Raw genomic sequence first — 27,359 nt, forward strand, 5'->3', positions numbered from 1 at the left:
GGAGACGACATTGGTTGGCACTGGCTGTTGGGCTAAGGGGAACAGAGAGGAATTTTCAGGGCAAAAGAAACAAAGAATATCCTGGAAACACAGTGACAGAAGTTTTTCTTGATACTATAGCCAGGCTCTAGCTGGGTGGAGCCACCCTGGAATCTTTTTACCTATACCTTGAGATATTGGGATATATGGGAGCTGAATATGAAGTCTTCTGTGAATGGTACCCAAACGCTTTCTTCCTTGCCCACCAGTTTTGTAAGGCTACAAACCCAGGCTCGTTATGCCTTTAGGGGAAGAGACAACTAAATTAAGATACTTGAAAACAGCTAGAAATTAGAAAAGTGGCTGCCAGAAAGAGACACCTCATCCCTGCTTGCTGTCAGTTTTCAGAGTCCACGTTCCCTTGAGAGATGCGCTCTGAGTCCCTGTATCATACCAAGAGACACTGACTATCTGAGAGGTTTTACAGTAAGTAGAAAAGCTCCAGGATGTTTTACCTTGTCAGATCCCTGTGAGAACAGCTAGGAAGGGAACTGCCTACAGACAAGAAGAGGAGGGGGCTGTTGTAATATGTTCATTAATGCTACTTTATTGATTTCTGATACTATGATAAAAAAAAATTAAAACCCTCACCTTACTTCTTAGAATCAATTCCATGTATTGGTTCCAAGACAGAAGAGTGATAAGGGCTAGGCAATGGGGGTCAAGTGACTTGCCCAGGGTCACACAGCTAGGAAGGGTCTGAGGCCAGATTTGAACCCAGGATCCCCTGACTCTAAATGGTGACATTCTGGTTAGCACTTCCTTGGCCTGTTTGCCTTTTCCCAGGTGGTTTTGCATCAGAGGTTGATACCCTGACCCATAAGCATATCCCACCCTGACCAGACACAGTCAAGCCAATTCCATCAATGACACCAGTTTTATTGGACTCCAGCAAGACAATACAGCACATGTTTCATGCAGACTATGAGTGTGTCTTCACAGGCCCTCAGAAGGAAGTTCCTTCCTTGGCAGCTCCTTTGGCAGCAGCTCAGGGACCGAGGGTTTGGGTGACCCTTCGTTACATTCTGTCCGGGGCGCTTCTGGGATCTCAGCCACAGCAGGCAGCTCCTGGCCTACGGGACCTTGATCCTTATCTGAATCCCCAGTGGCGGGTTGAGCTGGATTGGTGGGCTGGGCTGGGCTGCTGGGTTGGACTGGGCTTCCCGGTTGGGCCGAGCTCTTGGGTTGGGCTGGGATCCTAGAAAGGAGAGAGAAGTGGTCACTGTGGAGGCTACAGGGGGTAGCCATGGCTGGGAGCCAAGCACATTCTGTCTGATAGCTTGTGGACTAATGGGGGACACCCCAGGGACACCCAGGAAGATGACCCCTAACTGGAGGTCCAGTTAGAGAGCTGTTAATACCAGCATGTTCTCAAAGCTAGAGCTTGGGCTGGGGGCAGGGTTCAGCTATTCAATGCACTTGCCAATTGATTATAACCTGCCCGTGGCCCACAAGAACGGATTCTCAATGACATGGTGATGATACCATACCAAGACTCAATGTCCTCTGACAGGCACATCTCGCTTTACCACTTAGCCTAGGCCAGTGATGGGCAAACTATGGCCTGCAGGCCACATGTGGCCCCTGAAAAGTCCTATCCGGCCCCAGGACATTATTCCTAATCTGATGAATACCATGAGTAGGATACAATACAATGAAGCTTCGAAAGAGTTGCCTTAGAAACAGACTGACAGATGAGCGTTTCCTGTCCTTTGGCCCCCTCTTTAAAAAGTTTGCCCATCACTGGCTGAGGCTATACCCTCCTGCTCCTCTTCCAAGCTAGCCTGGCACGTCCCTTCCATGTTAGATCACAAAACAAAGACCCCAACAGCTAATACCACTGCTTTTTCCTCTCTTTGTCCACCTGCCAAAGACATGAGGAACACGTTTTCAGAAGTGGTCTTCTCCCATCTTCTGATGCTTTATTTATTTCCTTGGCAAAGTGGTAAGCATGGGCAGATGGCAGTGCCCAACCCTTTCATTATACAACTGAGGAAACTGAGCCCCAAAGAAGGGAAGTGACTTTTCTAAGGTCACCTGATCTTTCTAGTAACCCTCAGAAGGCAGGTATGAGAGGTGTTATCACCCCCATTTAACAAATAAGGAAACTGAGGTCTAGAGAGAGGAATTGACCTTTATGCTATCTGATCTTCACAATAAATCTTTCAGAGGTGGGTAAAGCAGAGCACTTTCTCCAAAGAAGGGAAATTAATTGCCCAAGTTCACAAGTAACTTTTGTGCATTTGGTGGCTTGGATTTCAGGTGGGGTGAGGATGTTGAAATGATGGTAGACATGAAGAAGCCCTTACCTTCTGCTTCCACTGACTCCCACTTCCCCATTTCTGCACAGTTCTGTGGTCTTTTAGTCACTTCTCCCCTTGTCCTCTTTGGCATTCCCCATCATAGAGGTCATAATGCATAAAAGTGGTGCCATGTCCCTGGAGGGAAACTTATTCATTTGCCTCCCTGAGTGTAGAATTTGATAATGTTTTAGCAAACTGGGTTGGGCTGAGGTCTACTTTGGTATCAAATGATTAAAAAAGGTATGTTCAGCCCAGGGATGTGAAGACTGGAAGCTGGAACTGATCTGAGGGCAGGTTGTAAAGCATTATATAAATAGGAGTCATTATTTATTTATTTGTTATTATTATTATTATTATTATTATTACTATTAGGCATCAAGTCAAGATGGGGAAATCAAGGCCCATAGCATAAGCCAAATGGAAATGAGAATGCTTAGCTTCCTTAGTAATAATCTACATTTACATGGCTTGACCTTTTTTTTCTTCAAAGTATGCTTTCCTCATATATCAATTTTTTAAACCCTTAGAATCAGTACTGTGTATTGGTTCCAAGGCAGAAGAGCAGTAAGGGCTAGGCAATGAGGGTTAAGTGACTTGCCCAGGGTCACACAGCTGGGAAGTATCTGAGGCCAGATTTGAACCCAGGACTTCCTGTCTCTAGGCCTGGCTCTCAATCTACTGAGCTACCCAGCTGCCCACTCCTCATATATTTTCTCATGTAGAATAGACTATTAAAGTTAGAAGTGGCCACAGAATGTAAGATACCAGAAACAGAAGGGACCATAGAATACAAATGTCAAAGCTGGAAGGGATTTTGAACATAACCATAATGGGGTCCATTTCTATAGAGCTTTAAGGTTACATGGTGTTTTCTTCACAATGACCGACTCTGTGATATAAGTAGTTCAAGTATTATTACTCCTATTTTACAAATGAGGAAACTGAGGCTTAAGTGATTTGCTCAGGGTCACTCAGTAAACGGTGGGACTAGGATTTAAACCTACCTATTCTGACCCCAGTGTCATATTGGTGTTTTTTAACACTTTCATAAAAACTACCTTTCGACAGACCCCAATTCATCCATCCATTCATCCATTTATACATTCATCCATTCCCTGGACAATTGCTGTGTGTGGCCCTGTCCTCAGCATTAAGGGGGAATAAACAGATGAAGGAGATGCAATCCTTGTCTACAAAGAACTCACAGTTTCATAGGAGGTATAAGATATAGACGTGAACGAGGACAAAACAGAGCAGAATGAGTTAAGGGTGGTAAGAGAGAGAATAGAGTATAGACTATTAGAGCTGGATGGAACCTTTGAATATAGAATATTAAAGTTGGAATGGAATTTAGAGAGATTATTTGGTCCACCCATTTTACAGAGATGAGAGGTATAGAAGAACCTGAAGTCACACGATGTGTGTCAGAACTTGGATCAGAACCCTATTGTCCTGGCTCCCAGTTCAGTGTTCATTCTATCTCACTTTTTGATCAATGAGCACTATTTATTGGATATATCTTCTCTCTTTAGCCTGGAATATAGTCAGGAACAAGTAAGTGCTTTTACTTGATAGGGTCTTGTACACAAAGACCATTGATTAGGAACTCAAAATGAAAGCATGGTGGGAGGTGAAGGGACCATTGATGATGTGATACACTGAGCCAGATGTCCAAGTTTCTGAATTCATTGTTTCACTAATGAACTTGGACACAGGGAAAACAATTTATTAGCTACTCCCTACTCCTTTTCAGACTGTAATTCAGTGAGGATAATCAAAGAGGGTTTTCCCCCCGCTAGTTTTTGGCAATAATGTGTATGTGGGATAAAATTGGAGGAAAGCATCCAATGCTTTGGATGGGTACTTTACATAAGATTTTTCTAGAAAGGCTTGGATGAGACAGGATGAGAAGATGTGGAGAGATTGCAAGCTGAATCACTGGAGGGGATATTTCCCACTGATAAGACACTGCAATCATCTGAGTAAGTGCCAAGTTATCATAGAAATAGTGTTTTCTATTTGAATTTTGATGTTTTTAAATGGAAATTTGGAACACTGAATTCTAAATTCTCATCCTCATATTGGAAAACCCTTTGTTTCTTCAAATATGTCTGGGACTCCACAGAACCTATGAATTTCTATGTATCCAATTGTTTTGACTTGAAACAGGCCTCCTTATGGGGCAGTGAGCTTCCTTATTACAGGTGCTCTCAGGAAGGCCAGATTATCAGCTTCAAGGGGCTGTAAAGATCAGCCACAGAATCATACAATCTCAAAGCTAAAAGGAACCTCAGGGGGTCATATAATACAGCCCATCTTGGGTAGGAATTTCCTCACAATTTCCATGATAATTGGCCATTCAGTCACCTTCTGCTGGGAAACTTCCATTAATAAGGACCTCATAACTTGATGGGGTAATTCATTTTATTTCTGAATAGCTCTAAATGTTAGGAAGGCTTTCCTTGTATTGACTTCATAGACTTCTAGAATAACACAGATCTACTCATTCAGCCCTAACCTCTCTTCTGCCCTCCAGTCTCCTATCTTTAATTGCCTTTTAGACATCTCTAACTGGATTCCTGAAGGCACCCTAAACTCAAAATATACCAAACAGAACTCATTATCTTTCCCCATAAGCCTCTTCCCCTCTTCCTAACTCTACTTTGCCTGTCAAGGGCACCACTGTCCTCCCAGTCACACTGGCTCACAACCTAGGTGTCATCCTTGAGTCCTTAATCTCTCTCACCCCTACATATGCAATCAGTTGATAATTCCTGTCATTTCTACCTTCAGAGCATCTCTTCTAAAACCCCCTTTCTTTATTCTGACATTGCAACTCCCTACCCCCCTTCTCTTTCAGGCTTTCATCACCTCATACCTGGCTATATAGCAAGTCTGATTGGTTCCCCTGCCACAAGTCTTTCCTTACTTCAGTCCATTCTCCACTGAGCTGTCAAACTGATTTTCCTAAAATGCAAATCTGGACATATCACATCCCTATTCAATAAACTCTGGCAGTTTCCTCTTACCCCTAGGATCACATAGGAAAGCCACTGTTTGGCTTTTGAAACCATTATAACCTCTCCCTGCCCTGCCACCTTTCCAGGCTTCTTACACCTTACTCCCCCCATGATCCAGGGACACTGGTCTCTTTATTACTCAAAAAAATCAATCCATCTCTAACTCTGAGCATTTCATTTCCTGGGGCTGTCCCCTATACCCGGAATGCTCTTGCTCCTCATCTCTACCTCTTATCTTCTTGATTTCTTTCAAGACTCAGATAAAATCCCATCTGAGTCTAGAAATTTCTTCTAGTCCTTAATTTTAGTGCCTTCTCTCTGAGGTTACCCTCAGTTTATCTTGTTTGTCCATGGTGTTTGAATGTTGTTTCTCCCATTAGGGTCCTTGAGAACAGGGACTTTTTGTTGTCTTTTGTACCTACAGTGCTTGGCATGGTGCCTGACATATAGTAGATGCCTAATAAATATTAGTTGACTGAAAGGCTAATTATATAAGGAAATCCAAGAACTGGTTGGGGGAAAGCATAATGGAGAGCATTTAGGTGAAGTCCAATGGAGAGAGAGAGAAATAGAAATGCTGTCATTATAACTGGAAATCATTTAAACAGAATGAAGAAAGAGATGGGGAGTTTGTGAAACAGACCACACATCTGTACACACAAATATGGTTTGAGAGTAATAATTGGGGATCTCAATTATCCAGAAATCTGCTTGAACTCTCTCTGGGAAAAAAACAGAGCTTCAAATAACTTCTCTACTTGTCTTAGTGGTAATTTCATCCTTTTGAAGGAGAAAAACTCAATAAAGGGAAATTCTTTTCTGAATCTCATTCTCCCCAACAGGGAGGAAATGGTTGGTGAGGTAAAAATGATATGAACCCTGGAGGGAAATGATGGTTCCTAGAGTTTGTGTTAGAGAGAGGAAATACATAGTGGTTCTAAGGTGGAAGGTAAGGGTTTTTAAAAAAAACGATTGACTGGGGAGTTGGTACTCCAAATATCAGATTACTAAAAAGAGCACCTAGTTCTCTCTTTTATCTGCTTATCATCTTATGTCTCTCATGCCTTTCTCAACTAAATGCCTAGAAAAAAAAACTGCCTTCACTTCCTCCCCTATTGCCCATTCCTCAACTCTTTGCAATATGGCTTCTGATCTCATCACTTACCTGAAACTGTTCTCTTCTAAGTTACCAACAATTTCTTAACAAATCTTATGTTCTTTTCTCAATTTATGTATCACATTTGGCACCATTGACCATCCTCTCCTCTTGGAGTCTCTCTCCTCTCTGGGTTTTTGTAACTGTGCTCTTTCCTGGTTTTCCTCCTACCTGACTGCTATTTCCTTTGTTAGATGATTGATATGGTCTCAATTGTGGGTGTTTCCCTAGGTTCTATTCTGAACTCTCTTCTCTTTCTGTATTTTCTCTTAACCTCATCAGCTCCCATCAATTTAATTATCATTTCTATTCAGATGACTCACATTAACTTCAGTTAATTCCAGTGGCTCCCTATTGCCCCTAGGATAAAATAAAACAAAACAACCCTCTTTACCTCTTTACCACTACCACCACCACCATCCCTTTTTTCTTTCTTTTTTTTTTTTTTACTGAGTCAAACAGGGTTAAGTGACTCACTCAGGGTCACAAAGCTAGTAAGTATCTGAGGTGAGTCTTCTTGACTGCAAGCCTGGCACTCTTTCCACAGAGCCATCTAGCTGACCCCCCAACCCTCAACCTTTAGTTTTAAAAACTCTTTTCCTCTTCACTTTTAAAGCCCTACCAGAGATGGTGAACCTTTTAGAGACTGTGTGCCCAAGCTGCACCCTCAAGCTGCCTGTGAAACCCCTACATTATCCCAGACAGGGGAGGAAGTACTCTCATTGGGCTGCTGGGAAGAGGGGTGGGGTATGTGAAAAATGTCCTCAGGAGCAGTGGAGAGGGGGAGAACAGCCCCTTCCAGTATATACAGAGGCATACATGCCATGGATTCACCAACATGGTGCCTAACCTAGCTTTCTAGAATCACTGGATAAATTTATTTTGTACCTCTTGTTCTGAGCTGTTAATTCTTTTCCAAATCTTTCTTCTATAGTTCTCATTTCTTTTCCCTTTTTCCCCCTCTACCATTTTCTTTTAAAAATCACTTTTTAAAGTTAGAAGGGACTTTAAGGATTATCTAGTTCAACTCCCTCACTTTACAGAGGATGAAACTGAGGCCTAGAAAAGGAAGTCTGGACCTATCCAAATTATAAGCAAGCCAGTGGCTGAGCTGGCACTAGAACCCAGTCTAGTGCTTTATTTCTATCCTTGTCTTTGAACTTAAGGTCAGGCTGTTTATTATTTATTGCTAATGCTCTTGTCTCATTATTCTGTGCCAGTAAAATCTGCTACCGCCATTAACTTGCCAATCTCAAGCCAGTATGGTGTACGTATCCTCTTCTAGCATATTCCCATGATTCAAAGACATCTTGGAGCACCTGAAAAAAACCAAATACTCTTCCCCATACAGCTAGCTGTTTAGTGATAATTATATAAACCTCAGGCCTGCAAGCATCTTCTGACATGAACAGGTCCCCACCATTATGCTTGCCAACCATACTGGCAAAACTGACAAACTGTTCTGTCAGGTGAGGCTACAGAAGATCTCCCAAAAGACTAAGTTGTTTTTGCCACGTCAATAAAAATAAACCAAGCAATATCTGGGAAAACAAAAGCCACCTTTGTTTGAGTCTGAGCTTAAAGGATCAGAGGAATTTGGCTTCTCCAATTCTTGTCACATTTTTAGACAATATAAAGATTGTAGGAGCTTAAAGGGAGTTTAGAATATAGAACGAATAAACTTCAGACCATAAGATATTAGAGATAGAAGGGAGTTTAAAACATAAAACAAGGAATGTTAGAACACTAGTAGAAATCTTGCAATACAGAATGTTAAAGATGGATGGTTAGAACACAGAACAAAGAATGTCAGAGCTGAAGGAAATATTAGAACACAGAATGTTAAGGATAGGAGCTTTGAAGACGTAACAAGGAATGCTAGAGCTGGAAGGAACCTCAGAACATGCAATATTAGAGATGGAAGGGAGTTTAGAACATGGACAAAGAATGTTAGGGCTGGCAGAAATCTTAGAACACAGAATGTTACAACTGGATGGGTTCTTATGCATGAACTATTAGCTAGACGGAACTTTAAAGATGATTGAATTCAATCTCCCCATTTTACAGATAGAGAAACTTGGGCCATGGGGGAAGAAGTAACTTGCCCATGGTTGAGCAGCAGAAGTACACAAGAGGGCACGAAGTGGGAAATACAGACAGGGCCATTGATTCATCTTACATGATTCATCTAGTAAATAACAGAACAAGGATTCTCACTCACCTGGCTGAGTGTCCTCTCCACTATATGATTGTTGTCTTTCCACAGAAACAAAATTTAAAGTATTCTATGTTGCTGCTTATAATTGTGGACAAATGGTTGGGGTAAATGGCTGTTCCTTGTCTCCAACAAACTTTTAGAAAACCCTTACTTCCTGTCTTAGAATTGGATTAGTTCCAAGGCAGAAGAGCAGAAATGTCTAGATAATTGGAATTAAGTGACTTGCCCAGGGTCATACGGCTAGGAAGTGTCTGAGGCCATATTTGTACCCTCCTCATATCTCTAGCACTGACTCTCATATCCACTGAGCCACCTTGCTGCCCCACCAAGCCCACCCACACTCTCCTAGCACTGCCCCTTCCTCTTGTGCTTGTTCTTAGATATGTGACCTTAAATGTCCCCGTCTTATCCTCCTCCTACATTATAGATTCTCTGAAGGCAATGACAGTGATGTAAGATAAAGGGAACATTGGATTTGAAACCAAAGGGTCTGGTTTGGAAACTAAGCCTTGTAGTTGACTATATTTGAGACCTAGAGTGAGTCATTTGACTTTTGGGGGCCTCAGTTTCCTTATCAGTAAAATGATGTAGGCTAGGTGATTTGTAAGATCCCTTTTAGATCTAGAAACATGGTTAATGTCCATGCATGATATAATGAGGAGAAGCCATTGAAACCTGCAAATTGGGTTAGCTAGAGCTAGCTAGCACACAGAACAAAGAATGTTCAGAAATGGCAGAAATCTTAGAACACAGAATGTTAGAGCTAGATGGATCTTAGAGCATAGAATATTAGTTCTCGGTAGCTCTAGCAGCACTTCCTTCCTTTCTGACCCTGGGAAAGTAATCTCATTTCTCTGCCTAGTTCCTCCAGTGAAAATGAGGATGACCATGAATCCGTCCACTTCAGCCCACATGTGGCGATTGTGAGCAGTGCCGTGAAAATCTTGAAGTGTGATGGAAATGGAGATACTTGAGTTAATAATACATGTGTAAAGTGCTTAGCCAACCTTAGAGTGCTATATAAATGCAGGTGATGATGATGATGATGGCGATGATCTTTATTTAGCCCTTAGTCCAGCAGAGCCCCTTGTACATAGCTGTAGTCTGAATAAATGTTTGTTGAATTGAATACTGTTTATCTTTTTCATCTTAGACATTTTGTGGGTACATTTAGCCTGATAAAAATCCTTTTTACAAAATTCTATGGAACTGAACTCTGAGAAGTAAAAGGAGGGAAAGGAATAAGCACTACTATTTGGCAGGCCCTGTACAAAGCACTTTTTATAAACATTATTCCATCTGATCCTCAATAACATTGTGAGATAGGTACTATTTATCCCCTTTTTAGTTAACCTCTGTTAAGTGTAAGATTAAGTGACTTGCCCCGGTTCACATAGCTAGCAAGTATCTGAGGCTAAATTTGAACTCGGCTCTTTCTCACTATTCATTGCACATCAAAGAACATGATCTATTATTCTCCCACTACCTGACAAGCTTTCAGTCATTAATGACTGCAGGACCCTTGGAAAGGCAAGATATCAGAAGAATGGCTCATTTCTGATACATTTGGCTGAGCTACAGGAATGATGGGCTTAGGGGGAAGAGGGAGGGAAGATGCAATGCACCCAAAAAGGGGCTGATAAAAATCCATTTGTGAATTGTGAATTGTGAATCTAGTCTTGTGAATCAAACCAAGAGGAGTTTAAAGTAGACAAAGAAGGGGAAGGGGAAATAAAAACTTGTTTAAACAGATTGGACAAACTTGGAACCTTAAAAGAATAGTGAGTTTAACATAGAATAATTAAAAAAAAGATCCGCAATTCTCAGAAAACAGGATTCAAGAAAAGTGTAAGTAATAAAAGTTGTGGCCATCAATATCTATAAACAAAGGTACCAAGGATGGCTACTAAAAACAAGGTGAATTAGAGATTATAATCCAAGGAGGCAATTTTTATGTCATGGGTATCTTTGAGTCTTGGTGGGATGGGACTAACCACCATGGATCTTATTTCAAACAAACAAACACAAGAGACAAGAGTTTGATTGGCAGAGCAGCATTGTATAACAAGAGAGTAGATGAGGAAATCCAGGAACCCAATGGTAGGGGAAGAGGGAAGAAGGGGACCATGGTGGAGAATATCTGAATAAACATCAATAGAGGTAGAAAGAGAATATTGTTATAAGAACCTTCTGTACAGAAGGCGGACTTTGAGGAGTGTGGAAAACATACCAGGAAATGGAAGCTCAATATAGTTGTGATAGGGGCATCAACTATTTAGACATCTAAAACTCTAAAAGTTCATATTCTCTCTGTCTCTGTCATACACAAGGAGCAGCAGATATTTGTGACTTGCTTTAATGCTAATTTAATCATTTATAAGGTGAAGGAAGCTTCAGAGGAATCTGCTATTCTAGAACTGACACTTATGAATGAGATTCTAGAAACTACTTGCTTCAGGAGAAAGAACAGGGATTTTAGGAACAAGTGACTCTTATAAGAAGTCCTGGGCTATGATAATGGAGGATGGTGAGAAAGATGAACTACCTGGACACACACACACTCTCTCTCCCTCTTTCTTTTAAATGTTTCTTCTGTGGATGTTAACCTTTGGACTAAGGATGAACAGAAGCTAGGTGGTGTAGTGGATAGAGCACTGAGCTTGGAATCAGGAAGCCTCATCTTGATGAGTTCAAATCCAGCATCAGACACATACTAGCTCTGTGGCCCTCGCCAAGTCACTTAACCCCATTTGCCTCAGTTTCCTCATCTGTCAAATGAGCTAAAGAAGGAAATGGCAGAGCACTCCAGTATCTTTGCCAATAAAACCCCAAATAGGGTCACAACAAATCAGGCATGATGGAACAACAAGGAAGAATAGAACAAAAATAGTGCGGACTAGAAATGCAAAATTGATGAAGAGATGTTTAGACAGCAGTCACCAATCCTATATAAAACCCTAAGGAACAGAAGGAACTGGTCATATGATAGCTAAACCACGACTGGTGAAGTTGGAAAAGTCTTGGAGAAATGGAGAGGTACTGTTGCACGGGAGAAGAGCAAATGTTCCTAGTTTCCAAAAGGGGAGAGACAGAGTCTACAAGCAATAGGAAAACAAGATTGACTTTCATTCCTGATGAGTTTCCAGAACACATGACTTAAAAGATGGCTTGTGAGTACTTAGAAATGATCAATGATCATTAAGAGCCTGTATGACCTGTAGGAGCTAGCCATGCCATCTGAAACTCATTCCCAATTTTGACAGGCTAGTCAGGCTATTAGATCACCAGAATACTGTAGCTGTAATATTCCTATAATCACCTGGACAGGGCTATAGAGGACAAACTTGTAGACAATATGAGGAATAGCTGATATTCTGGATGACAAAGTACAGATCCAAAAAGATCTCCATGGACTGTAATGATGGGCTGAATCTATTAGAATGAAATTAATTAAAAAGAAATGTATAGAGGGCAGTTAAGTGGCTCAGTGGATTGTGAGAGCCACACCCAGAGATGGGAGGTCCTAGATTCAAATTTGACCTCAGACACTTTCTAGCTGTGTGACCCTGGGCAAGTCACTCAACCCCTATTGCCTAGTCTTTACTACTCACTGGCCTTGGAACCAATATACAGTATTGATTCCGAGATGGAAGGTAAGGTTATTATTTTTTTTTAATAAATGTAAAGATCTACATTAGGGTTCAAAAAATTAACTTCACAAATACAGGATAGGGAAGGGACAGCTGGGCAGGCTATTCCTATGTAAGTGGATGGTGTCTGAGAATGGGATTTTGATTTCTGAACCAGCGTTTAAGCTATAGGAATAGGGGGAGATGTAGTGGAGTTGACTACAAGCTCAATGTCCATCAACAGGGACACATTAGCCAAAAAGGTTAATGCTATTTAAGGCTGTATTTCTTAAGTGAGAACAAGTGCCCAGGATAGAGGAGATAATATTTCCATTATACTCTTCCTTGATTGGGCCAACTTGGTTTCAAAGTTAGAGGCAAAGTGCTTGGCAAGAACTGAAAAAGATCTGAGTGTAACTCCAGCCTTGGACATTTACTTAAAATCATGTAGACTCTGTCTGTTTCAGTTTCTTTATCTGTAAAATGGTAATAATAATAGCCATAAGCATAGCCTCCCCAGGGTTGTTGTGAGGCTAAAAAGATAACTGTATAGGACTTGGCAAACATTAAATATATAAAAGTTATTTTGTAGGGGAGATTCCTGTTCAAATTTGGGTCTAACTAAATGACTTCTGTGGCCCCTTCCAACTCCAAGATTCTGTACCCAGGTGCCCTGGATTCAAATCTCAGCTCTGATACTACTTGTGTCTCTGACTTTGGGTAAACATTTATTAAGCTGAGACTCTTAGAACCTTAGTTCCTTCCTCTGTAAATTAGAGATTAACATTTGTGAGTGTGTGTGTGTGTGCGTGTGTGTTATAAAGAGCTTTGTTATATTTGAAGCATTAGAGAAATATATGATGATGCTCTTCTCATCTAATGGGGAAATCTCAATGTTTGGGCTGCCATTTTAAAATTACTTTCTAAATTATAATTCAATCCAATAAGTTGAACACATGCAAAGGAAGCTCTGTGCTAGATATTGGTGATACGGTCAGGAGCTAAGCCATTTTACACTGCTTGTTGTCCAGGCTGCCATCTTAAATTCTTCCACACTAAAAGCAGGGATGGTGAATCTTTGGCTCTTGATAATCATATAGGCCATGTGTAAAGTTCCATTAGATATTATTGTTTGCTATAACTATGAAGACTGTGGTGCCCCATAGATTAGCCCTTACTGCTCTTCTGCCTTGGGACCAATATGCAATATTGATTCTAAGATAGAAGGTAAAGGTTTAAAAAAACTATCATTCCTCTAGGGAATCTCTCTCTATAATATATAATGTGCATTATAATATGTATGTACATATATATATATATAATAGCTGACAAAGAACTCTTCATAATAATTCCATCAGGTAGGTTGTTTGGCATTATTTTTCCTGATTTATAGTTGAGGAAACTGAAGCTTTGAGAGAAAAGTGGCATGTCCTTTTCCCAGTCCCCCTTAATGCTAGCACCTTCCCTCTAAGATTACTTCCAGTATATCTTGGATTTATCTTGTCTGTATGTGGCTGTTGGCAAATTCTCTCTCTCACTAGACTCTGAGGTCCTTGAGAGTGGGGCTATAATTTTTGCCTTTTCCTTGTATCCCTAGTGCTTAGCACAGTGCTTGGCACATAGTAGGTGCTTAATAAATGCTCATTGACTTGCCAACTTGGGCACAGTCATGTGGCTAGTAAATGACTGAACTGGGTTCTAAGTTCAAGTCTTCTGTCTTCCAAGTCCAATTCCCATTTCATTCCACTAAGTTGACTCTCAATCAAGATTTGACACGTTGATACCCTCATGGGAGTAGGCAAGGGATCAGTCGTAGGGGAGGCAATGTGGTATGATGGAAAGAGAACCACTGGATGCACAAATCCTAGATTTAATTGAACAATTCTGGGCAAGCGATTTGCTCTTTCTGAGTTTTAGCGTTTCAATCAGTAACATCAGGATAATCCTCCTTGTTCTACCTACCTCATGGACCTGTGGTAGAGAAAACTTCTGGTAAATCTTAAGGTTTACACACCTTGGCATGCAGTATGGTGATGATGAAAGCAGTCATTCCTTCACCAGTACTTGTAGTTAAAAAAAAAATCACACTACCTGGTCTGGTCAGTGGGCCTCAGGGTCCATCTTCATCTTTCCCAACAAAGAGTTAATTCGTACAGCATATGTTTAGGGTTTGGGTGTCAATCTACAAAAGGCAAACTGCATTACGGTGAACCCTGACAACATGGTCCAGCGAAGAAGGCCGGAAGCTCCTTCACCTACCCACTGCATCTCATCAACGAAACAAGATCAAGAAAATGGTATTTGTCTTCAGCATTTATTTATCATTGAAAAAAAAAAACGGTGTATGTGTGTTATGTTTTTTTTTTTTTTTGAGCAAGCAAAGACCACAAGCACGTCACAATCAATTGGCTATACATGGGTACTTTTGTGTCATTTTCCTACTAACAGCAAGGACAGAAGGCTCAGCACAGTACATAGATAATCCATGATAGGTGACAAAACCCAGGCCACAAAATAGTAATTAGACGCTTCCAATCTGGCGCAACAAGGCAAAAGTCAATGGGTCTGATGAGAAGAATGTAGCAAACAGAAAACAGAAAAATTAGGTAAGCAAGAGCATGGGTTTTTATTCAGCAAATTCTCGGGACAAACAAAAGAACAGCTCAAGCATGATCTTGCAAAGGGAGGTAGCCAGGTACAAGGACAAAAGCCCAAATGGCAGGAAGCAAGTGGTGAAAGCACCTCCATTTTCATAAAGGAGGAGATGGTACATTCTGCATGAAACTCAAGTTTGTTACAGATTGGCATGGAAATTAAGCTGGAGTGAAATCTGTTCTGCTGGATTCACACTTTTAACACTTGAAGGCTATGTGATTTCATCGATGCGGGCCATCATTCCCTCTCAGTGAGACAGCCTGCAACCTCTCCACACTTTAGCAGACTCTCTCATGAGTTGCCATGGCCAATACAATTCATCATCTGCTGGCCAGACTTCTGGTGAGTTATATTTGAAAGATGGGAAAAGGAAGAGGAAACTAAGATTCAAAGGAAAGTCTACATGGTATGCAGGAGGTGCTCACTGAATATGGAATAAATGAATGAATGAATAAATGAGCTTTCTTGAGGACACTCCTCAGTTGTGTGGCTTTCTAAGGATGGATGCCTCCCCTGTGGGACTGGCTCCCTCCTCCCTGGCCAATCACAGTACTCACATCAAATGTTTCTCAACTACCATCACCTGGACTTCCGAGATCAAATCATTTGGAGCTCTGTCCTGGCAGGCCTGAATGTGGGCTAGATGTTTGGGATATCCTTTGCTAAATTCAATGACAAGAGGCCAAATTCTATCCTCTGGGCAGAGCAGCAGCTCTGTAACTTCATCTGTAACTTCAGGCCAAACTGAAGACTGCATCCTTATGGAGGAGAATGAGATTATGAGACATTCTAAACCAGTGATTCCCAAAGTGGGCGCCACCGCCCCCTGGTGGATGCTGCAGTGATCCAGTGGAGCGGGGATGGCCACAGGTGCATTTATCTTTCCTATTAATTGCTATTAAAATTTTTAAAAATTAATTTCCAGGGGGCTAAGTAATATTTTTTTTGGAAAGGGGGCGGTAGGCCAAAAAAGTTTGGGAACCACTGGTCTACACCATGCCACTAGGTAAAGTGACTTCCATAAATAAGAATCATTTTATGCAACTGTGTAATAATAATGTGACTAATTCACCTGGATACAGTACCATGTGACCCTGGTTAAATTGTTTAACCTTGCTAAACCTCAATTTCTTCATTGGAAAGATGAGATAATGACTTTGTAACCCCTAAGGAGTTACAGAAACATTAGTTATTATTTAAAGATTACTGCGCACTTTTATAACAATGCTCTTGTGAGGTGGATTATTAGCCCTATTTTGCAGATAACAAAACAGGTCCCCAGAGTAAAGCGATTGGCCCTGGGTAATTTTAGACTTGTATATGAACTCAGGTCTCCTCACTTTAAGACTAGAGCTCTAGTTGCCATACCATGCTATATAGGCAATAGACATTAACGACCTGGCCCCAAAAGGATTTGGTCAGAGAAGTTCTTAAAATGGTTTTGTGACCAGGTGCATAGAACCACCATATTGGGGCAAGCATTGGGCCCACTGTTAAAATCTACTCTCTTATCTATTCTTTGAGATATCTACTTGAAGTGCTTTTATTTTTTTTAGGGAGTTCAAGATGTCAAATCCAAACTATAGCCAGAGCCAGCCTGTCTGATAAACACTTAATTTCAGAAAGAGAAAGAGAAATTTCACCAATGTTAGGTTTTTCTGGTTCTCTTTTGTTTGTCCGTTTGTAAACCCCTACCTTTTGTCCTAGTATCAATTCTAAGATGGTGGCAAGGGCTAGGCAATTGGGATGAAGTGACTGGCCCAGGGTCACACAGCTAGCAAGTGTCTGTCTGGTTCTCTCTCTCTCTCTCTCTCTCTTTTTTTTTAAATTTTTTAAACCCTTACCTTCTGCCACAGTATTGGCTCCAAGGCAGAAGAGTGGTAAGGGTAGGGTTATATGACTTGCCCAGGGTCACACACCTAGGGAGTGTCTGAGACCAGATTTGAACCTAGGACCTCCCATCTCTAGGCCTGGCTCTCCATCCACTGAGCTACCCAGCTTCCCCTTGGTTCTCTCTTAACAATAACTTCTGGTTAATGTTAAATTCATCTTAGCCAGCAGCTACAATTTGAACCTCATCCATAATGCATCTTTTTAAAACCTTCTGTCTTAGAATTGGCACTGAGTATTGGTTCCAAGGCAGAAGAGTGGTAAGGGCTAGGCAATGGAGGTTAAGTGATTTGACCAGAGTCATATAGCTAGGAAGTGTCTAGGGCCATATTTGAACCTGGGATCTCTCATCTCCAGGCTTCGTCTTCTATCCATTGAGCCACCTACCTGCCCCATAATGCAATTTTGAAACAATTTTCTTTAGTTAGATACAAATGGAGTTTATGGTCTGATTTTGACTAACGTTGTCTATTTTCTCTAGTTCTATACCTTATGGTCCTATATCCTGAGATAAAAGGTAGATCATGATGGGTCTGACAGTACATTGGCAAGTGTCTCCAGGCATTTCAAGAGCTTAAATAATCTTTGAGGAGCTGGACAGTCAGACGAATCAGGACCCATAAATAGACAAGTGTAAACAGAGGCTGAGGCCTTAAAGGTGAGAATTCTATGGAACTTACTGAAGGTCCCAGTTCCCTGAAAGAGGAAGGACCCAAGGGTATATCTGAAATGAGAAACTGTGAGGTCTTTATTCTACTTCCACTAAGACACATCTATGTTTCCCTCATTTCCATGAAAGAAAAGAACACAAAACAACCAACAGCTGCTTCTTGCTGTCCAGCATTGTTGAGGTGCTTTCCTTGGGAGGGGAACATTGAAGATTACTATGAGTGAGATCAGTGAGGTGGGGTCCGTGAGAGCATGCATCTCAGAATGGGTTATGTCCTCCAGTGCTTCTTTCCCTGGGCGATTTCCGTGGCTCCCTCCTTAGTACTGAAGGCATTTTCCCATTGACGTACTTCTAAAGCTAAGCTTGGGAAGGATTCCCATTGTGACACTCAAAATGTGATACTTTACCTGGGACACAAGCCATACGGACACACTACACAAAAGACCAGGCTTTTCCCTGGTTCATTTTTTGGGTCCCAAACCCTAGCTAAACCACTTTATCATACAACTTTCAGTCTCCAACTACGTCCTAGAAACTTTCTTACAAAGCGATGTTCCAGCCACTTCTGTCCTCCTCTGAGGAAGGGAGAAGAGTTGGAAAAGGAGGAAAAGTTTAAAAACAACAACAACGAAACACCACAAATCTTATTACTATCTCTACTTTACATCCTGCCTTTTTCTAAGAGGCACGATGATCACTTTCTAAAGGCTCTACAGCAATGATTTCCGGATTCTTCTTTCAGTTCTGTTACCTTGAATTAGTTTTGTCTGTGAAGTCTGAGGCACGGAGCCCAAATGATAACTGGCCACCAGGGCAAACATCTGTTCCCATCTCTACTCCCTGGTGACCTGATCCTACCTTCTAGAACATTCCTAAGACACCTATGTTGACTCCGTGTGGTCATTTAGCACATTTGTGAATTGACACAGAATTTCAAGGGTAATTACTAGAAATAGAACATAGTTCTATCTTTCTACTGGAGCCTTCTACAAAAACACAATGAATTCTGACAGTCATGACTAATTGAGCTTTATCTACATTAAGGCCAAGATCATTCATTATATTTCCACAAACTTAATTAATTACAAACATTTTTTTTGTAACACATAACAATCATCTGAATTTGAGAAATGAACATGTCTTCCATGAAAGACCCCGAAAATGAGCGTGAGAAGGCATTTCTGTGGATACTTTGAAACAGCACCAGGAGATTTCCATGAAAGTCGGTAAGACCCCTGTGAAATCGGTAAATCTTAAGAAATCAAAGGAAGTCCTAGCCTTAAGGGCTCATAGAAATCATCTCCTCTAGCTCCCTTATTTAATAGATGAGACTCTGAAAAAAGAAATGAAATGCTCAACCTCACAGTGGAGTCAGGACTCAAACCCAGGCCAGCTATGTATTAATGAGTGGCACCATGCCTCTGTGTCTTGTCTCAATTATTTTTCTCATCCTTCCCTTCAAATTTCACTCCCAAAAGGGATGGAAAGTGATGAGTAAGTACTAACTTGGTCAGGCAGGCACGGGTAAGTGAAGCCCCATGACTGCCTCTCTTTCTGGTCCTGTGGGTTTAGAGTGGGTTGGAGTCCTGGAAGCAAGATGGAGTCTGTGATCTTAGCAATGAGGCTTTCTAGCCAGCCATGGAAAAACAAACCAACGACCCTCCCCAGCCTCCCACTCCCCCAAAAGCTTCTAACAGTTTTATAACCAAAGCAGATTAGAAGCTCTAATTAATTTTGTGGCCTTTATTAAAAAAATAAACAAACAAACCAATAACAACAACAACAAAAGAAAACCCAAAGGAGAGAAATGGGGAAAGGAAGGAAGGTGCAAGGAAATTTACTCTTTTGCCTCAGCCAGTTTATTGTTCATCTCTTTACTTTGCTCCTTGTCCTGTGGCCCAGCCCCACTGGCTCCACTCGCTGTTGGGCCCTTTTTCTTGGTGCCCCGGCCAGATGTCAGCTGCTTCTCTTTGGCCTTTTTCAGCGGTTTATGGCTTGTCGGGGTCTTTTTTGGTTTGGGGGTTGGAGCGCTGGGCTTCTCCACCTGAACGGATTAATGGACAAATCACATACACAAAGACATGGAAACAGAAACATGGAAGAAAAAGGCAGGAAAATGGATTGAGAGAAAGACATTAGATTTGTAATTCCCCTTCTACCTCTTGCCTCCCCTCTAATTAGGTATAACAAGTGTCTGGACTAATTTTTCAAGAAGAACATGGAGAGACAGTTACAAGAGTTCACATTTACAGAGCACTTTTAAATGATAATGTACTTTGTTCATGAACAACAATAGTATGAGCCAGGTAGTGCAGGTTTTATGCCCATTTTGCAGAGGAGGGAACTGAGGCTGAGAATACCCATTACCACCATTTATCAAAGTGGCTAGGGTCACATCTTTTAGCCCAAGAAGGCAGCAGCACTTGCTCAAGCTAAGTGAAACACATGAACCCTGACTTTGATATACGGACTATATTCTGCATTTGTCTTCTTTGGTGACTTGTGGCTTTGGACCACATCTTGATTCAGCCTAAGTGCTGCTCTGACACTGTTTGCTATTTTAGGATGAGGCTTTGCCAAACACAACAGAAAATTACCACCACCACCACCACCACCACCACCATAACCATCATAACTCCCATTTCTAGAGGCTGTTAATATTGATAAAGCACTTTCCTCCCAACTAAGCCATGAGGTTAAATGATACCCCGCTCTCCCTCTCCTTCTCTCTCTCCTCTCCCCCTCTTTCTCCCAAATCTCTCCCTCTCCCTCTCTGTCACACATACACATCCTTTCTCTTCCTCCCTCTCCCTCCCTCTCTCCCTCCTCTCTCTTTGTTTTTCTGTCTCTCCCTCTCTCTCCTTCTTCTCTCCCTCTCTTTTTCTCTCTTCCCCTCTCCATCTTTCCCTCCCTCTCTCTCTGTCTCTCTCTCCCTCCCCATCTTTCTCTCTCCTTCCCCCTCTCTCTTTTCTGTCACTCTCTCTTTCTCTCTCTCCCTCCCCCTCTCTCTGTCTCTCTCTCCCTTCCTCTTTCTCTCTCTCTGTCTCTCTCTCCTCCCTTCCCCTCAATTAGTTTTGAGAATTAGCTGTACATATTGATCTCTGGCTCCCTGATGCTGTCCATAAGTTTTTGCTCTCCCTCTCCCAAGCCCCAAAGCAGACTCCATGAAAGTCTGCTAGTTTCTACATCTGGTGAGCTCTAGGAGGGACTGCATGGAACAGCACACCCACATCCACGGTCATTTGGCTAGGTAGTGGCAAAGCCGTGGCATAACCTCAGTCTCCTGAGGTTCCCCCATCTCTAGAGTAGGTCCTTCGGTACAATACATGATACTAAGATTTAATATTTTAGCTACAAGGATTTTACAGATAGTGGTGATTAGTAATCAAAAGCTTCAGGGGCAAAGTGCTAAACCTGAAGTTAGAGGAGCTGGGTTCAAATCCTCCCTGCAACAGTTATATGATCATGGAAAAGGTACTTAAAACTTCTGTTGGCCCCAATTTCCTTTTGTGTAAAATGGACATAAAGCAGATGCCCACATCACAAGGATGTTCTGAGGAAAAGATTTTGTGAATCTTAAATTTACCTGAAATGTGTTTTATTTTGGTATATCTTTCTCCCCTCTAAAATGCTAGTGTCAATTCTCTCTCTCTTTTTTTTAAACCCTTACCTTCCCCCTAAGAATCAATACTATAAATTGGTTCCAAGGTAGAAGAGGTAAGGTCTGGGCAGTCAGGGTTAAGTGAATTGCCCAGGGTCACACAGCTAGGAAGTATCTGAGGTCATATTTGAACCCAGGACCTCCCAACTCTAGGGCCTGCCTCTCTAGCCACTGAGGCACTCAGCTGCTCCAGAGTTCATTATATAGGTTTGATCTTTAAAAAAAAAATTGATGCAAAGGGATTTTCCCCTCCAGTTAACTGTTTGCCTTATAATCTTAGCCATATTCATTTAATTTGAGTAAAAACTTTTAATTTTTTTGTAATAAAAACTGTTCATTTTATCTTCTGTGATCATCGCTATCCTTTGTTTAGTCATAAAGTCTTCCTCTATAGCAATAAATCTGGAAGCTAATTTCTTTTTTACTCATCTAATTCATTTAAGATGTAACCCATTGGGGGCATCTGGGTGGATGGCTTAGGGCAGCTCAGTGGATTTCAAGCCAGGCTCGGAGATGGGAGGTCCTGGGTTTAAATCTGGCCTCACACTTTCTAGCTGTGTGACTCTGGGCAAGTCACTTCACCCCCATTGCCTAGCCTTTTACTACTCTTCTGCCTTGAAACCAATACACATTATTGATTCCAAGATGGACGGTAAACATTTAAAAAAAATTTTTTTTTAAAAGAAGACATAACTTGTCATGTCTAAGTCATATATCTATTTGGAACTTACTTTTGGCATATGATATGAGAAAAGCTGGTCTACAATTAATTTCTGCGTGACTGCTTCCAGTTTTTCAGACGTTATTGTCAAATAGTGAGTTTTTTCCCCAGTAGGTAGGGTCTTTTGGTTTATCAAACTAGTGGGCTGCTGTGTTTATTTCATAAATTGTATAATTAAAAAAAATAAAAAAACAACAACAAAAATAAATTTGTAATTAATCTGTTTCTCTGATTCACTTCTCTATTTCTTGACTAGTACCAATTTTTTTCAAACCCTTACCTTCTATCTTGGTATCAGTTCTAGGACTGAAGTGTGGTAAGGGCTAGACAATAGGGGTTAAGCGACTTGCCCTGGATCACATAGCTACAAAGTGTCTGAGGCCGGATTTGAACCCAGGACCTCCTGATTCCAGGCCTGGCTCTCTATCCATCACACTACCTAGCTGTCCCCTAAATTATTTTGATGATTTCTGCTTTATAGTATAGTTTGAGATTTGCTACTGCTAGGCTTCCTTCTTTCTCATTTTTTCTTTTATTTCTAGTCTATATTTTTGACCTTTTGTTCTGCCATACGAATTTAATTAGTTTTCTTCTGACTCTACAAAGAAATCCTTTGGTAGTTTTATTGGTTTGGCATTAAGGAAGTTAATTTAGGAAATATTCCCATTTTAAATTATATTGGCTTAGTCTATCCATGAATAATTGATATTCCTCTAATTATTTAGGTCTATCTTTACTTCTATAAAGTGCTTTGTAGTGGCAGTAATCTAGTTCCTGTGTGTCCCGATAGGGTATATACTCCAAGGCACTATATATACGATAATGTAAATACTACATTTTGTGGTCTTTAAAAGAGTAATTTCATGCTTTGCCATAAGTTTTTTTTAAACCCTTGCCTTCTATCTTAGAATCAATACTGTGTATTGGTTCCAAGACCAGCAGAGCAGTCAGGGCTAGGCAATGGAGCTGAAGTGACTTGCCCAGGGTCACACAGCTAGGAAGTGTCTGAGGCCAGATTTAAACCCAGGACCTCCCATCTCTGGGCCTGGCTCTCAACCCACTGAGCCACTTAGCTGCACTTCCCCCTCCCTAACCCCAGAAGTTTTGTTAGTAATATATATAAATGCTGATAATTTATGTGACTTTTTGGTTCAGCAACTGCTGAATTTATTCATTTGCTTATTAGTGGAGTCTAGAATTCTCTAGCTAAACCTTCATATCATCTGCAAAAAACCTGATGATTTTGTTCCCTTTGTCCATTTTTCTACAATTATTGTTTCTAGTACTATATCTGTGATAGTGACAATGACCATCCTTGCTTGACCCCTGGAAAGGACTTTGTTTCTCTTTATTACATATACTAATGCTGACTCTTGGTTTTAGACATACTACTTACCATATTAAGGAGAAGTCCGTTTATTCCTATGTTTTCTAGTATTTTCAACAGAAATAAGTGTTGTTATCTTGGCAAAAGATTTTTCTGCATCTATTGATATAATTACATGATTTTTATTATTCTCATTATTAATCTGCTTAATTAAAAGTTTATGGCTTTACATATAGGACATATCTAATAGATGCCCCCTTCTCTCCTCAGACACTGCCACTTCTCTGGGGCAGACCCTCATCCTCTCACCCTCAGCCTCACCCATAGCCTCCTGGAGGTGCTCCCTGCCCCAGGTCTCTCCCCATGCCAATCCATCCTCCACTCATCTTCCCAAAGTTCAGGCCTGACCCATCACCTCTTTTTCTCCCCACTTTAATAAATGCCAGAGTCTCCCGATCACCTGTAGGACCAAATAGAAAATTCTTTGTTTGGCCTTGAGAGCCCTTTATAGGCTAGTCCTTTCCGACCCTTCCTGTCTTCTCTCAGTCCACTCTCCTCCATGTACTCTAGGATTGGCTTCTTTGCTGTTCCTTAGATGAGATGTTCTGTCTCCTGATCCCAGAGACCAAGAGGATCTCTCAAACCTTATTTACTCCTTCCTTATTCTGTGTCCTCCCTAAGGGCACATCTTTTGGAGTACCACATTGGAACTCCTCCTTTTCTCTCCTCTATTTTACTGTTTTTACAGGTTTTACCAAATCCTCCCTTTTTCTGTTGTACCTCCCTTTTAGAAAAATTAATTCACAAGGAAAGCACTAGCAAAAGGGAGTTGTATTGTGTGGTGGGAATCACATTGTATTTGGAATCACAAGGCTTGGTCCTACATTCTGTTCTTTATCACAATACTTACCTCTCCTAAAAACAAGTTATCTTGGGGGCAGCTGGGTGGCTCAGTGATAGAGAGCCAGGTCTAGACATGGGGGTCCTGGGTTCAAATTTAATCTTAGATACTTCTGAGCTGTGTGACCCCAGGCAAGTCACTTTAACCTCATTGCCCAGCCCTTGCTGCTCTTCTGCCTTGGAACTGATGCACAACATTGATTTTAAGGCAGAAGGTAAAGGTTTTAAAAAACTCCAATGATGATCAATAATACATGTAAAACCCAGTGGAACTGCTCATTGGCTATGGGAGGGGGGAATTAGAAGGGGAGGGAAAGTACATGAATCATGTAACCATGGAAAAATATTCTAAATTAATTAAATAAATTTAAATACATTTATTTAAATTTGAATTTAATTTAAATTATTTAATTTAAATAAATAAATTTAATTTAATTTTAAAAAAACAAGAAATTATCCTGTCACTTGTTCCGTGTCCTTGCTATCACCCTAGTTGTTCCCTGCCCTTGGCGACTCAGATGACTACTTTTTTTCAGGTTGAATGTAGCGATAGAAGACACAGCTCTTTTTGACATGAGATGGTATCTGAAGAAGCCATTTCCCCCCCAAGACAAAACCCATTTAAGGCTCATGTCTATTATAATAGTCTTACATTCTGCACCCTAGGAATGCTTCTTGGCGTTCTGTCCTTTCCTTTCCTCTTCAGGGGTGACTCCCGCATCGGTTCCCATTCCAGTTCCTTCCCTCATCTGCTTTGATCTCTTTCTCCCACAGCCCCCATGCTTACTGAGAGACTAAAGCAATTATTTTCACTTCTCTGTTCACCTAGAGACTGGGTATGGGTGTATTTCCTGCTCCCATCTGTCTCTTAGTTCTGCAACTCCCTCCCTTGTAGTCTTGCCCTCAAAAGATAGCGATTTGCTTATGAAAGGCCTTTAGAGTTTAGTCTACAGAGAGTTAATTTAGCTCTCCTTTCTTTCTCTACTTCTTGATGTGTCTCTTAAAGCTTTTTGTCCCTTGATAATATTTGTTCTTTATATACTACCCCACCATTTCTTTTCTTTTTTTTAAAGAATAGCCACTGAACATGAGAAAATCAATTTCATTTCAAATGAAATGATTTTCTTTTTAAAATTTTATTTAATTGATTAATTTAGAATATTTTTCCATGGTTCCATGATTCACGTTCTTTCCCTCCCCTCCTCCCATTCCCCTCCCGTAGCTGGTACACAATTCCACTGGGTTTTACATGTGTCATTGATCAAGACCTATTTCCATATTATTGATATTTGCACTAGGGTGATCATTTAAGAGTCTACATCCCCAATCATGTCCCCATCAACCCATTTGATCAAGCAGAATTTTTCTTAATTATTGTATTATTTGATTTTGTTGTGTTTTTCTCTGGCTACATTGGTAAGCTGCATACTCTGCTCATCTCTATGTTGTTGTTATTAGTTTCCCTTTAGGAATGCTTTAGATGCCTTTTCTTGAAAGCTCACCATTTTTTTCCTGCTAGATAGTTGGGCTCTGTAGGATATACTGTTGTGGATTGTGTGTACCCTGACCTTCTTCGCTTTTTAGAAATACTCTTTTATTCTCTCCTTTTAATTCTGACGTCTACAGAGCAATTCTGATTATCCAAACAGGTGTTCACCTTCACAGGTGAAGGTCTTTCTTCTGGCCATTTGTGAAATTTGTTGCTCATTTGGCTACTTGGAGTTTTGAACATAAATTTTTGTCCTCTGGTGCCATCATATGAACTTACTTTATTAGTATACTCTACCATCTATATTCAATAATTCTGGTCAGTTTTCTATTTTTTTCTTATCATAGGAAAGGTTTTTTGATTGGTCATATTTTTCCTGGGAGAACAATGATCCTTAACTTCTCTATGTGTCTACTGTCAGTTCCTTTGGCTAGTAGAGAATTCATATATACTCTCTTAAAATTGTTGCTTTTGCTTTTATTTTGCAAAATTTTCTTATATAGTTTATATTTTTATGTTTAACGTGTCTCATTCTTTTGAGTCTCTAATCCTGTGGAGATTCTCCACTGTACTTTGTTTTTAAAAGTGTTCTACTTTAAGAGCTCTGGTTTTTAATACAATTTAATCTAATGTCTCAAAGCTTTACTTACATTTTTAAAGCATTCTAGAGTTTTTTGCCATTTCATAACCTCTGGGGAGTGCACAGAATTCTCTTTTTCCTTGAGGATTTTTAAAATTAATTTTCCTTTGTAGTGTAGTATTTTCTCATCGTGTTCTGACCTATTTTTGAATTTTGTCTTATTTTCTTTCTGTCTTTGAGAGTCTATCTGCTTGTGAGTTAGACTTCTACTTGGGCTTCCTGCTTTGGACTTTTGGTCTTTTAGGTTTTCTCTTGTCTTGCTTGCTTGTTTCTGTTCCTCTCCCTTATTCTTTAGGCTCTATCTTTTCTGTGCCTTCACAAATTTTCTCAAGGTACTGGAGTATGTGACCAAAGCCTTGCTCAGAGTGAACGTCTATGTAAGGAGCCAGAAGACTGGCTCCAGCTGGCTGTCCATTCCCCCTTCTCACATTCATAGTTCTCCATCCCTTGCCTGCCCCTAGTCTCTGGCTGTGACCTATGGCACTGATCACTGCTTGACTATGATACTCCTTCCCACTCCCAACCAGTCCACATTCCTTTAGGTAACTGGGTCGTATTTGTGCCTGCCTTCTTCACTTGTAGGATGGTGTCATACATGGGTGGGGCACTATGGGATGAGCATATGGAATGAAACCTGGAAGTATTACCCTTATTACTTGAGGTTTTTTTACCCCGTGTAATGGACTTTCTTACCTTTTGGATTCAGCTCTAGTTACTATACAGTACATTTGTCACATAATTCATTTTTCTGAAGACTTCAGGTTTATGGAAAACAACTACTCCACAATCTTGCAGAGTGGACTCCATTAAAAAGCATTCATGTATGGCATAGTCTCCCATCTTCTCATCTTCATTCTGATTTGTCTTTCTTTGGCTTGGCTCAGTTTGTTACTATCCTTACTGAGATGTGTTATTTGGTGACATAAAAAGCACAATAATACCTAGAGCATTATACTACCAATGGTGAAATATGGAACATAATGCGGATCAAATTTCAGGACTAGAGATCCCAGTACAGTGAAAATGTCTGTATAATGAAAT

The 27,359-nt window shown here is 40.8% G+C and overlaps 1 protein-coding gene across 1 annotated transcript in view; it reads right to left on the minus strand.

Moving 5' to 3' along the window:
* Positions 1-920: 920 nt before the first annotated feature.
* Positions 921-27,359, minus strand: part of MAP6 (microtubule associated protein 6) — a 70,222-nt gene continuing 43,783 nt past the window's right edge. Inside the window, exons 4-5 of the mRNA XM_044665994.1 lie at positions 19,422-19,624; positions 921-1,237 (exon numbers count right to left, since the gene is read on the minus strand). Coding sequence (XP_044521929.1) covers positions 976-1,237; positions 19,422-19,624 — 465 coding nt within the window. The 3' untranslated portion in view covers positions 921-975. The remainder of the gene's footprint in view (positions 1,238-19,421; positions 19,625-27,359) is intronic.

Source organism: Gracilinanus agilis, chromosome 3 (genome assembly GCF_016433145.1).
Source record: "Gracilinanus agilis isolate LMUSP501 chromosome 3, AgileGrace, whole genome shotgun sequence".
Taxonomy (NCBI): Eukaryota; Metazoa; Chordata; class Mammalia; order Didelphimorphia; family Didelphidae; genus Gracilinanus; species Gracilinanus agilis.